General features: G+C 52.4%; 1 protein-coding gene across 2 annotated transcripts in view; it reads right to left on the bottom strand.

Annotated features, from left to right (window-relative positions):
• USP12 (ubiquitin specific peptidase 12) overlaps positions 1–9,727 on the bottom strand; it is a 61,926-nt gene extending 52,199 nt beyond the window's left edge. Inside the window, exons 1-2 of one of the 2 annotated variants that reach the window (XM_075919240.1) lie at positions 9,416–9,727; positions 2,200–2,280 (exon numbers count right to left, since the gene is read on the bottom strand). In XM_075919240.1, coding sequence (XP_075775355.1) covers positions 2,200–2,280; positions 9,416–9,463 — 129 coding nt within the window. In that variant the 5' untranslated portion in view covers positions 9,464–9,727. The remainder of the gene's footprint in view (positions 1–2,199; positions 2,281–9,415) is intronic. The other variant, XM_075919239.1, reaches the window with a different exon arrangement.
• Between the last annotated feature and the right edge of the window lie 2,791 nt (positions 9,728–12,518).

The following is a 12,518-nucleotide window of genomic DNA, read 5'->3' as shown; positions in this document are numbered from 1 at the left end:
GCACGTGGGCGGGGAGAACACCCAGGTGTGACGTGACGTCATGGCCCGGGGTTTTGAAACCCGCAGGAGGCACGTGGCGGGGCTTGGCTGGCTCCGGGTTCGGCCTCCGGGGCCTGAGTACGGACCCCGACCCTGCAACATGGAAGGAGAAGGTGGGGAACCGGCTCATAAGGCAGCGGCGAGGAGAGGGAGAGGAGAAGAGAGGCGGGGGGGGGGGAGGCACCAAGGGACAGGGTGCAGGAGAGACAAATGCCAGGGGGCCAAGTGCAGACCATGAGGAAAAGGACAGGAGGGGAGGTGTCAGTGGGAGGGGGGACAGGGTGATGCTGGGAGGGGAGGGGAGAGGAGAGGAGAGGAGAGGAGACGAGAGGAGAGGAGCACTGGGGGCTGGAGGGGGAGGTGCTGGGAGAAGGCTTGAAAGAAGGGGTGGGCATGAGGAAGGTCAGGATGGAGCAAATCGTGTGTGAGGAGCAGGAGGGGAATGGGGAAGAGACTGGTGAGGGGGTGGATTTTAGGGAAAAAGAGGGCAAAGGGAGGCACCAGGAGGGCGCAGGGCTAAGGAAAGGTGCAGGTGCCAGGGGATTCTGGGGTGAGGAGGAGGGGAGAGCTGGCCACCGGACGCAGAACTGGATGGGGGAAATCAGGGCAGGCTGGGGAGATTGGGGGGCTGGTGGAAGCAGGGCTTCTGGGGGGGGTGAGGTTGGGGGCAGGGAGCTAGCTTGGGAAGATGTGGGTGGGATGGGAGAAGCGGCTGCTGGAAGGAGGGCTGGACGCAGGCAGTGGGCTGGCCAAGGGAGATTGGGAGGAGAAGCGGGGGAGAACTGGCTGCCCGGAAGGGGACTGAGGGAAGTGGGGCTGACCAGAAATGCAGCGGGGGGAGCAGGGGGGAGGAATGAATCGGCCTGCAGGGAGTGGGACTGACCCGACCCCGTTCCCCCCTCCCCCCATCCACAAAGCACGAGTTAGTCCGGCACAGGGATCCTACTGTTCTCTCGCCTCCCCCCTCCCCCCCCCACACCCCTCGAGTAGTTGCCAACTGTCTGGCTGGTAGACACACTCATGCAGCCTGAGCACATTTACCAGCCAGACAGTTCGAAACTACAAACTGATACATCTAGTAATAATACAACTTATCTACTGAGAAAATACCGGAAATGTTATATGTCTGGTATTTTCTCAGTTTGTTTTTCATGTGCTTATATTTTTGGGCTGCAAAAAGCACAACTGAAAAAAAAGGATTCCAATTCAAGTAAAAAGTTTGGGAAACCCTGGTTTAACCAGCTTTCTGTCCGTCTTACAGCCCATTTATCCAATCCATATTCCTTAACTTGCTGGCAAGAATATTCTGGGTGACCATATCAAAAGCTTTGCTAAAGCTGGCACTGGGAGATTTGGGAGGACCAGAAACAACTTATTTGAATATTCATCATTTGATTAATGAATATGCAAATATGCAAATGAACATTACTGGTCCTCAAAGTTCGTGAATGGATTTACTGGTCCCCGTGTCAAAAAGTTTGGGAACCCCTGAAATAGTGGAAGAAAAATGTCACAACCATATATACCAAAGTTCATTTTTTTTAATTGTATCCTTTGGTATATATGGTTGTGACAATTTTCTTCCACTATTCGATCTGAGGAAGTGGGTCTGGCCCATGAAAGCTCATTACCTAATAAACCATCTTGTTAGTCTTTAAAGTGCTACATAGTCCTGTTTTATATTTCAGAAAGTTTATCTGTTTGTATGACTGTCACTCCATCCACCAGCAGGAGGACATACACTCCTCCCCAGGCTGTGCTTACTGCAGTGGCCATGGAGAGGCACTTCCCACCTGGCCCCAAGCTGCTGCAGTGAGAGAGGGCTGGAGCTGTCCTCTCTTCTCAGGGCAGCCTGAATACCGAACCCCTCATCCACAGCTCCACCACAGAACAATGATTTAAATGAAGAAAAACAAAAGTTATTTGAGTTAGGTACCCGAGAAACGCTGGGTAAATCTTCTAGTAGATCTATATTTCTAACATATAGACATATACTGTACTTTTATAGGCCATGCTTAACTTTTAGCATTAAACTTACTGCAGGCCAGATTTCAGTCATTTCTTTCTATTGACATTATATTGGTGCCATTCATTATCTGTTTCTACTTCAGGTTTACTACTTAGTATTTCAAAGCAATCAAATTATCAGTTGATACTTACATTAACTAAACCAAAATAGTGCTCATTGACTGGGAACTGTTCTGGACCAATCTCTTTCTCTAAAGCTGAGGCATTGGCGCCCTGGAAAATAAAACAATGTACTTTTAATATTCACAGACACTGCGATAGTTCTTTCCATATTCACAGTCTAGGCATGTAATGTACTTAAAAAAATGAAAAATTGACAAAGAGAGAAAAATTAAACAAACAGTTTCTACCAGGATACAAGGCCAGCTCTGAAATGGCCAGTTTGAATAAATGAACACACAAATGGCCAGTTGCATATCTAGCTAGTAGAATACACACAAATTAGGCATGCTAATACATACCCATGAGTTCTGTAAATAGGTCCCATATGTCTACTACGAATAATAACTATTTAAAAATGAAAACTAGGGGTTCAATTGCTTTTGAAGTGGCATATATTTATAGGTGGACATTGCTCCCCATTTTCTTGGAATTAACTGCCTGTATTCCACAGAGCACGTCTCTTAATATAAAAATCATTTCCTATATCACATCACTTTGTGTCCCTCAGTCCCTCTCTCCACCCTGAGCCACCCTGCCTCCTCTCTCCCGCTCCAGTACTCCTATTAAAGAGACAGGAAGTATCAGATACTGCCTGTTGCTCTAAGGCATAATGCTGTGTAAAGATACGGGTTGATGCCTAGGTAGCAGCTCTACAGATGTTCATGATAGGGATATTGTGAAGAAAAGCCAAGGAGGCTAACATAGTTCTAGTGCAGAGGTCAGCAACCTTTTCAAATCAAAGAGCCAAGCTACATCAAAATTCAGAACAAGTGGTCAACAAAGAGCCATATAAGCAGGGCTCGCCGAACTGCGGCAAGCCCCGCTCGCCAGCTGCGCTGTCAGAGCCCGAACCCAGCTCTTCCGGGTTACAATCTACTCGCCCGTGGTGAGTAGATTGTATTATTTGTCGAGCCCTGCATATAAAAATGCCAGTTTGCATGACTGAAATATACAACTTAATATTATTGATAACTGACATAATGATTAATAATAGCATCAATGAAACATTGTACTCATAGACTTTATTTAATCGGACTTCTGATGCAGCATCTTTTCGCACATTTCTTTGAAGTTTACATCCTAACTGGTCAAATTCAGCTGCATGCATTCAGGCTGTTGTCTGTCAATCTTATGGCAGGGGGTTGGGGATGTGGGGGTGCAGGAATCTAGATTTGGGTGTATGATAGGCTCAGGGTTGGTGGCGGGGGGTGTGCATGAGTGTTATGATGCTGCAATCAGATGAGGGATGAGCTGGGCTCATTGGCTAGGCTTCATTTTTAAATAAAGTAAAATATTACATCCAGCACAAAAGGTTTCAATGTCGTCTTTATTTATGGCAGGGGTGGGGAACCGTTTTTGGGTTGGGGGTCACTGAGTTTGGGTGAAGGAGGCAGTTGTGAGTTTGGATTGTGACCTAAGGCATGGAATTGGGATGCAGGGTCTGAGAGCAAGTATAGACTCTGGAGGGGTACAGACGGTTTGGGTTAAGTGGGGCAGAGGGAGGGAGCGACTGGGTGCCAGAAGCAGGCTCTGGCCAGGAGACTTACCTGAGAGACTCCAGGCCAGCAATCCAGCACATTTCTCAGGAGCTTGCCCTGACAACCCCCAGGCTGCAGAACCAGGTGCTCTGTGAATAAAAGCCTGAACGGAGGAGGGATTGGTGGTTTGCATGTTGCCTGTTCTCAAAAACAGGTAGTTTCCATTGGCCAGAAACCAGCCATTGGGATTGTTCTGGGTGCAGGAGCAGCTGTGAAGCATCACTTCCCCCTCTCCTCCTGGCTCACAGTTTGTGAAAAACAAACAGCCCTTTTCTCAGGGTAGGGGTGGGGCAAGCAGGAGAGTCTTCCTGGAGGCTCTCTGCTGTGTCTGTGGGCTGGACTGCTTTGCCCAGGCCTGCTGTAGCACCAACACAGGCTCCCGGCTGCAGGAAGAGCAAGATGGGGGCTGGGCTCCAGCTTCAAAAGAGCCCTGTCTGGCTCCCCAGTGAGCTATATTTGGCTCATGAGCCATAGATTACTGACCCCTATTGGAATGAACACAAATCCCTGTAGGGCAGTGGTCTCCAACCTTTTTACACCCAGGATCACTTTTTAAATCTCAGAACAGGTGAAGATCTACCGCCCTGCCCCTCCCTTGAACCCCCACCCTCTCTATTCTCCTCCTGTCCATCACTTGCTATCTCCAGCCCTTACTTACACACTCTGATAAACAGTTTGTTTTTAAATTAAGTGATATATAAAATTAAAATCACGTGTTTATAGTTATGAAATAAATGGTCTGTTTTTTATTCATGCTATTTAAATCTAAAATGAAGCATTTATAATTATACATTTTGTGGGGACAGAGTTTGAGGAGTGGGGATGGGAATGGGGACAGAGTTCTGTAGCTGGGGACGGGAATGGGGACAGAGTTCTGTAGCTGGGGACAGAGGAGTGGAGAGCCAGTGGCAGCAGATTCCCCCCCCCACCCCCCACAGAGGGAAGCCAGCACATTCCTCCTTCAGGCCTGACTTCCCCCCGCCCCCCTCCCCGGTGGCGCAGGGAAACCCCGTGCATGCCTGCCCCAGGGCCAAACCCCCTCTTCCGCAGCGCGGCCAACCCCCTCCCGCTGCACAGCCAACCCCCCCGCGGGCGCCTGCCCCGGAGCCAAACCCTGCTCCCACAGCGTGGCTCGGCCGGCCAACCCCTCTCCCCCTCCGCTCCCCTCCCCTCCCACAGTGGGGCCAACCCAGTCTGATCTTATGGACCACCCAGTTCAAAAGGAGAATGGGAGGGAATGCAAAAAAAAGGGGGGGGTTCCACTAAAGGAGGAATGCATCGCCTAATCACTGGCTGCCAAAGCCTGCTCTGGAGCAGAACTGTGGGCATTTGGCATTCTGGGCAGTTGCAAAAGAGTCTATTTAGGGGAACCCCCACAGTTGGAAAATGTATGAGAGGACAGTCTTGTTGAGATCCCATTTGTAGGCCCGAGAAAGTTTTCAACTGAAGGCGTCCACTCCGGCATTCTGATATCTAGGTAGGTAAGCTGCGGTGATGTGGATCTTGTGTCTGATGCACCATCGCCAGAGTTTTATGGCTTCCGCACAAAGGGAGAATGAACATCAGAATGATCATACTGGGTCAGACCAATGATCCATCTAGCCCAGTATCATGTCTGCTGACAGTGGCCAATACCAGATGCCTCAGAGAGAGGTAACACAACAGGTAATCCTCACGTGATCCCTCCCCTGTCACCGACTTGCAGAGAAACTGAGGCTAGGGACACCATTCCTACCCATACTGGCTAATAGCCATTGATGGCCCTACACTCCATGAATTATCTAGCTCTTTTCTGAACTCTGTTAAAGACCTAGCCTTCACCACATCCTCTAACAAGGAGTTCCAGAGGCTGAGTGAAGAAAAACTTCACTGAGCACTGAGTGAAGAAAAACTTCCTTTTGAAGTTTTTGAACATGCTCTTCCTTGTCCATTTACATAATCCATACAAGCTATATTGTCCATATTACATAAAAGCTATATTGTCCATATTTGAATAGTCTTGTCCTTGATGAGTGGTAGAGAGCGTGAGCAAGAGTTGTAGGACAGCACAGAGTTCCAATATGCTTATGAAGGAGACCAGCAGCCCTGTAAAGAATGTGAGTGCGGGTATGCTCCCTATCCCAGGAGTGAGGAATCTATGGTGGAAGAGTGGGGCCGAAGCGCACAGGCTCCCAGACCCGGCTCTGGGGACTATCAAATAGTCGTGTAACCACTAACATTTTATGCTGTTACATGATTATTCAATTAATCAACATCAAGGGTGGAATTTCTGCAGGGTAAGGGGGCTTTTCATCCCACTCCCTAGATGCTAAGAGAGCGAGGGGAAAGTACTCGTATTCCATGCATGCCTCTCACATCTGGCTGAAGAAAGGAGATCACTGGCCAGGTGAGTGCTTCGAGCCCAGGGTTGGAGGGGAGAAGATTCTTTGCACTTGCCCCCATCCCCAGCACAATTACACAGTTCCCATTGGCTGGTTTCCTGCCAATGGAAGCTTCCTATTTGTAGGACAGGTGGTGCGCAAAGTACTTCTCACCCTCCTCATGGGCTCTCAGTGTTCAGAGCAGCACACATGGCCCCACCTCACTGAGGAATCTGGTGGGCAGGGCTCCTGGCCAGCCCAAGTAAGTGTCTCCTGGCCAGAGCCTGCCTCTAGCATTCCAGCTCCGCCCCCCGCCCCCACCCCTTGCATCTCTACCCCATGTAACTCAGACCCTCTGCTCCTCCACCCACATTCTCTCCCAGACACTGTATCTCCTCCAGGTCAGAATCCTCTCCTGCACCTGTACTAGGGATGTTAAATTTAGATTAACTATTTAATTAGTCGATAAGGACACCTCTGCCTTTGAAATGTAGCAACAGCACTAGGTCTTCATGGAGTCAGGGGGGACTCAAGCAGTCTCTCACTAATCCCATGCTCCCCATGGCGTTTCAAAGTGGCAGTACCACATAGAGCCCGAGGTCAGCGGGGGGACTCCCCAGCTGGCCCCGGGCTGCATGAGGCATTTCAAAATGGCAGCACCATGTAGAGCCCAGGGTTGGGCCCTGGGCTCCATGCAGCACTGCCGCTTTGAAGCACTTCCTCCTCTTCTATCCCCTACCCTCTCCCCACACACACACACACATCTTGCTGCCTCTTTCTGATAGAGGCAGCAAGGGATGGTCAACTAGCCTGTTGACTATCCGATAAACAGTCTATCGGATAATCCACTAGTGGTTCACATCCCTAACCTGTAACCCCTCCTAGAGCCTGCACCTCAGTCTTCTGCTCCAGGTCACAATCCCCTCCATCATCCAGACTCCTTCCCAGATCCCACACCCCTTCCTACACCTCAATCTCTAACTCCAAGCTCCTTTCTGCACCCAACCTAAACCCCAGACCCCACAACTCCTCCATTAATATCATGGAAGAGTGTGGCCCTTGACTACTTACCAAATTCTTGGAGTTCTCCCCCTCATCAAAAATTATTGCCTGCTCCTAAGTTAAAGGATAACTTATTTACCAAATTCAACACTTTAAAAAACAATCATGACTTTATAGTTTGTTGAAAGTTAGTCATAAAAAAAAGTTATATTACGCCAACTAATGTGCTCATAACTCTTCCTTCACAAATATTTAAGAATGAAGTGCAATTTTTAAAAAAAATCACTGAAAGGAGTGTTCCCATCAGGCCTAGAACAGATGTAAGCCATTCAGACTACATACCAATGTATGTGCCATACTGCACAAGACTAATTACACTGTATGAAAAGAAGCCTTTAAGGGTAACCTAGGGTAGTGGTTTTCAAACTTTTTTTTCCTCATGACCCAGTTTAAGAAAATTGTTGATGCCCACAACCCAACATAATATGACTAAAGCGTGTGCTCCAGGTTGGGGCTGAGGACCAGAGCTTTGGGCTGGAGTTGTGTGGGTGTCAGGACTGAGGCAGGAAATGCTTACCTTGAGTGGCTCCCAGTCAGCAGTGCAGCAGGGGTGCTAAGGCAGGCCTCCTGCCTGCTCTGGCACCACAGATTGTGCTGTGCCCCAGAAGCAGCCAGCAGCAGGTTTCCAGACAATGAGAATGCAGAGCTTGTGCTCAGAGTAGGAACAGTGTGCAATGCCCTATGCCCCCGTCCACCCACAGAAGCCAGGCCTGCTGCTGGCTGCTTCTGGGCTGCAGCACAATCTGCGGTGCGAGGACGGGCAGGAAGCCTGCCTTAGCACCCCCACTGGTCACCTGATCACTCTATAGCAATGAGATCCACTGCCTCACATTCCACCACCAAGTACAGGTTGCACATCCCTAAATCGGGACGCTGGTGCAGCAACATCCATGGTCTGGCATGATCACATATGTTCCTGGATGAGAGAGACCCCGAGCAGGAGGGACAGCAGCTGGGAGCCCAGCACAGAGCAGCAAGGCCACAACAGCAGCCTGGGCAATGGTGGGGCCAAGGCTGCCCAAGTGGTGCCAGAGCATGATCAGGGCTGCCTACTGCCTGGCACCGGAACTGGGGCCTCGATAGCCCGGGAAGGGAAGCCTGGCTGGGATCATGGCAGTCCGGGCAACAGTGACAGCGCCATCAGGGCTGCCTACCGCTTGGCAGCATAGCCAGGGCCTTAACAGCCTGGGAAGGGAAGCCTGGCTGGGACTACGGCAGTCTGGGTGGCAGCAGCGATGCAGTCGGGACTGCCTGCCACCCAGCAGCACAACTGGGGCCGCAGCAGCCCAATCGGGATGGCATGCTTCTCGGCAGCAGGGCTGGGGCCATGTGCCACCCAAAGGGAAAGAGGGCCGGGGCTAGGGCTGGCCAGCAGGCAGCCCAGCTGGGCTGAAGGATGGCAGCAGAGAGGGGCAGCAGGCTAAGGGGCTGATGTCAGGGGGACCTTCTCTGGTCTGGCAAATTCCCACATTCGGAACGCTCAGGTCCCAAGGGTGCTGGATCAGAGAAGTCCAGCCTGTACTGGGTCATGACCCTTAGACTGAAAACTACTTAAGTAGGCTGCACCAGATTGTCACTGTGATGACAACCAAACCCACGCAGCATTACTGAAGCATTATGTACTAACCACTGGTGATTTTTTTAAAAAAAATATTTAAAAAAAAGTCAAGCTCTCTAGAGATATACAGTGAAAGCCTGTACTCAGTAAAAGCGATCTGCAATATTTCCTTTTCACTGTTGATAAAGACATCGCACTACTGGCTAAGTGATCTTACGTGTGGTTATTTAAATCAAGTTTCACCCTATGTCCATAGTATGCTCTCCCCTCCCCCCGCCATTCGTGCTTGCCTCAATGCTGCATTCTCTAAAGCCGATTAACTACACCCAGTGTGTGATTCCCTCCCACGGCGAGCTGGTCTAGATGAAAACACGAAACCGGCGCCGAGGGGAAGCACCGAACCCAAGAGAAGCGGTGTCACCCGTTTGCAAGGGAAGGAAGCGCGCCCCTCTCCACGCCCCCCACGCGCGATGCTGCAGCCCCCGGCGGAGCGCAAGCGCTGCCTTCCGCCCCGGACCCACCCCCCACTCAGCGCCTGGCTCACACCGCCTCCCCCGCAAGCACATGCAGCGCCCTCCCCCACAGCGTGCACAGCCGCCCCAGAGCCCGCCCCCGCACACCCGGCTCCCCCGGGGCCCCCCACGCGCACACCCAGGCCCCCCGCTCACCATGGTACAGGTAGAGGCGATTTTGGAGACCGTCATTAGGATTTCCATCCGCCCAGCGCCATCTTCCGCCCAATCACAGCGCCGAGCTGGGGAGGGGGCAGCCCCCACCAGCTGCTGCAGCGGGACGCGTGCCCCGCGCGCCAGACCCACCGCCCCAACCGCCGGGCGCGCGGCTCCGAGAGAGGGAGAGCGCGAGACCCTCACCCCCTCGCGGCCCGCCCCACTCCGCGCGCTGGCCCAGAGCGCGAGCCCACCCCGCCTGACGCCGGCTCCCTCCAGGCCCTAGCGTCGCCCCACCAGTCTTCAGCCCGCCCCCCCGGCCCTAGCGCCGCCCATGTTCTCTGCTTCCTCACGCTAGCGCCGCCCACTACGCCTGCTCTCTACGGCCTCGCTGCCTTAGCGCCGCCCCGCGCGGGCTGGCCGCTTCTGATTCTACCGCCCCTGCCACATGGCGCTGCCCGTCCGGACCCCCGGTGCCTGTGCGCCCCGCCCCCATCCCCGCTCGGCTGCAGCCCTACCGGCGTGGGGCCCGGGCAGCAGTCAGACCTGCACCTGGCCCAAGTCCGGCACCAGGAGCCTGCCCAGCGGCGGGCCGCTGCCTGTGTCGCCTCTTTGATACTGGAGGGGCAAAAACTCCGCTCTCCTCGCAGGGGAGAGTCGTAGGAGTCCAGCAGCTCAGCCGCAAGAGCAGCGCCCAAGCGGTGTTGTGGTCAGGCGTGCTGGGAAGCCAGGGCCACCCCCTGCTCTGCCACAAGCAAACACTGGCAAACGGGCGCCAGGCTTGTATCATGTTTGGTGCTTCCCCCGTTAGCCACGCCCCGACCCCCGCACACCCCCTGACCCCCATTAACCAAGCTCCAGCCCCCAATTAGCCACACCCCCTGACCCCCGTGAACCAGGCCTCTGGAGGTAGCATGCTCGGGGCAAGATGGACACATGACCAGAAGTAAAAGGTGTCAGTCACCCCTCTCCAAGGACTTTTCTCACCATCCTCCTACTAACAGGGATTAGTATGGGCCCCCACCAACAGCCCCCCCCCCCCATGCAACTATCCTGCAATTGCATTAAACCAATGGCTACGTCTAGACTGGCCCCTAATTCCAGTAGGAATAAGAGATCCTCCGGAAAAGGGCTTTATTCCGGAGGATCACGCCAGTCTAGATGCTTTTTTCCGGCTTTTCCCCAAGCCGGAAAAAAAGCGGCGGACATGTTTATTTAAATCCCGCAGGGATATCCCCCGCGTATTTCCCTATTCTGACTTACCTGCTTTGCATGGCTTTTCCAGAATTAGGGGCCAGTCTAGACGTAGCCAATGTGTGTGACATTAAATCCGGGGCAGAGAGACTGGGGGAAGTATTCTCTCTAACGCTGTGTCTACACTCACAGCTTCTTGTGCAAGTACAGCCGTTCTTGTGCAAGAACCCACAGAGTATCCACACTGCTCGCCCGCTCTTGTGAAAGGAAATTTACAGTATGGCGTGGGAAGAGAGAGCGTCTTGCGCAAGAACTACGCTCTTTTCTAACAGGTGTAAGCTCTTCTGCGCAAGAGGGCAGTGTGGAAGCTCGGCAGGGATTTCTTGTGCAAGAAAGCCCTATGGCTAAAATGGCCATCAGAGCTTTCTTGCGCAAGAGAGCGTCCACACTGCCATGGGAGTTTGGACGTGTTCTTGTGCAAGATGTTCTTGCGCAAGAAGCCGCCAATGTAGACATAGCCTAAGAGTTTCCTCCCATGAGCAGAATGAGTTTTGTGTTGTGCACCAGTACTGAGTTCACATGGCTTGTTTGGATATGCCACTGTGGCACCCAAGTTATTAATAAATATTTTATAAACCTTTACCTTTTCTCTCTGCTGCCATGTCTCCTCCCCTTGCTCCATCAGTGCCCCTGGTGCCTGCTGCCCCCCAACTCCTGCCCGTCTCACTGCCCTCAGCCCTCCAGATACCTGCCCCCCTCCACCAGCCTTTCTCTCTCCCCTGTGCTCACTCCTCCAGTAGCCCCACTCTGATCATGTGAGCTTCCCCTCCTCATCCCCTCTCCTAACACCTCCCTCTACACACTTGCCCTGCCTCTCTCCTCTGGTGCTGGTCCCTCCCCTGCAGGTGACTGCCCTTCTGCTTCACCCCCAGAATCCCCTGGCACCTGCACCTTCCCTTAGCCCTGCACCCTCCTGGTCTCCCCCTTCCCTAACTGCCCCTGCCTTCTTTTTCTCTGATGCCCACCCCCTCACCACCCTCTGCCCCCATTCCCCTCATGCCCCTGTGCCCTCACACATGACTTGCACCGCCCCCTCCCTGCTCTAGCCCCCAATGCTCTTACTCTCTCTTCTCCCAGCATCACCCTTTCCCCGCTCCCACTGACACATGGTCCCACAATACGCCAACATTTTTATGGCTGACCTGGAACAACGCTTCCTCAGCTCCCGTCCACTTACACCCCTTCTCTACCTACACTACATCGATGACATCTTCATCATCTGGACCCATGGGAAGGAGACTCTGGAAGAATTTCACCATGATTTCAACAGCTTCCACCCCACCATCAACCTCAGCATGGATCAATCTACATGGGAGGTCCATTTCCTGGACACCATGGTACAAATAAGTGATGGTCACATCAATACCATCCTATACCGAAAACCTACCGACCGCTACACTTACCTGCATGCCTCCAGCTTCCATCCTGTTGGCGTATTGTGGGACCATGCAGGTGCCCATAGCAGTGCCACTGGTCTGAAGGTATATGTTGTCACCAAATCTGAAATAGTTGTGTGTGAGGATAAATTCACAGAGTTCAGCCACCGGTTGTGCTGTGGCATCATCAGGGATACTGTTCCTGACAGCTTGTACTCCATCTGCATGTGGGATGTTTGTGTAGAGAGCCTCTATATCCATGGTGGCTAGGATGGTGTTTTCTGGAAGATCACCTATGCATTGTAGTTTTCTCAGGAAATCCGTAGTGTCACGGAGGTAACTGGGAGTGCTGGTGGCGTAGGGTCTGATCAATCTACACGGGAGGTCCATTTCCTGGACACCATGGTACAAATAAGTGACGGTCACATCAATACCATCCTATACCGAAAACCTACCGACCGCTACACTTACCT

This window comes from Pelodiscus sinensis, chromosome 1 (genome assembly GCF_049634645.1).
Source record: "Pelodiscus sinensis isolate JC-2024 chromosome 1, ASM4963464v1, whole genome shotgun sequence".
Classification (NCBI taxonomy): Eukaryota; Metazoa; Chordata; order Testudines; family Trionychidae; genus Pelodiscus; species Pelodiscus sinensis.
Note: the sequence above shows the minus strand (reverse complement) of the source record. Positions and strands in the feature narration are given on the sequence as shown.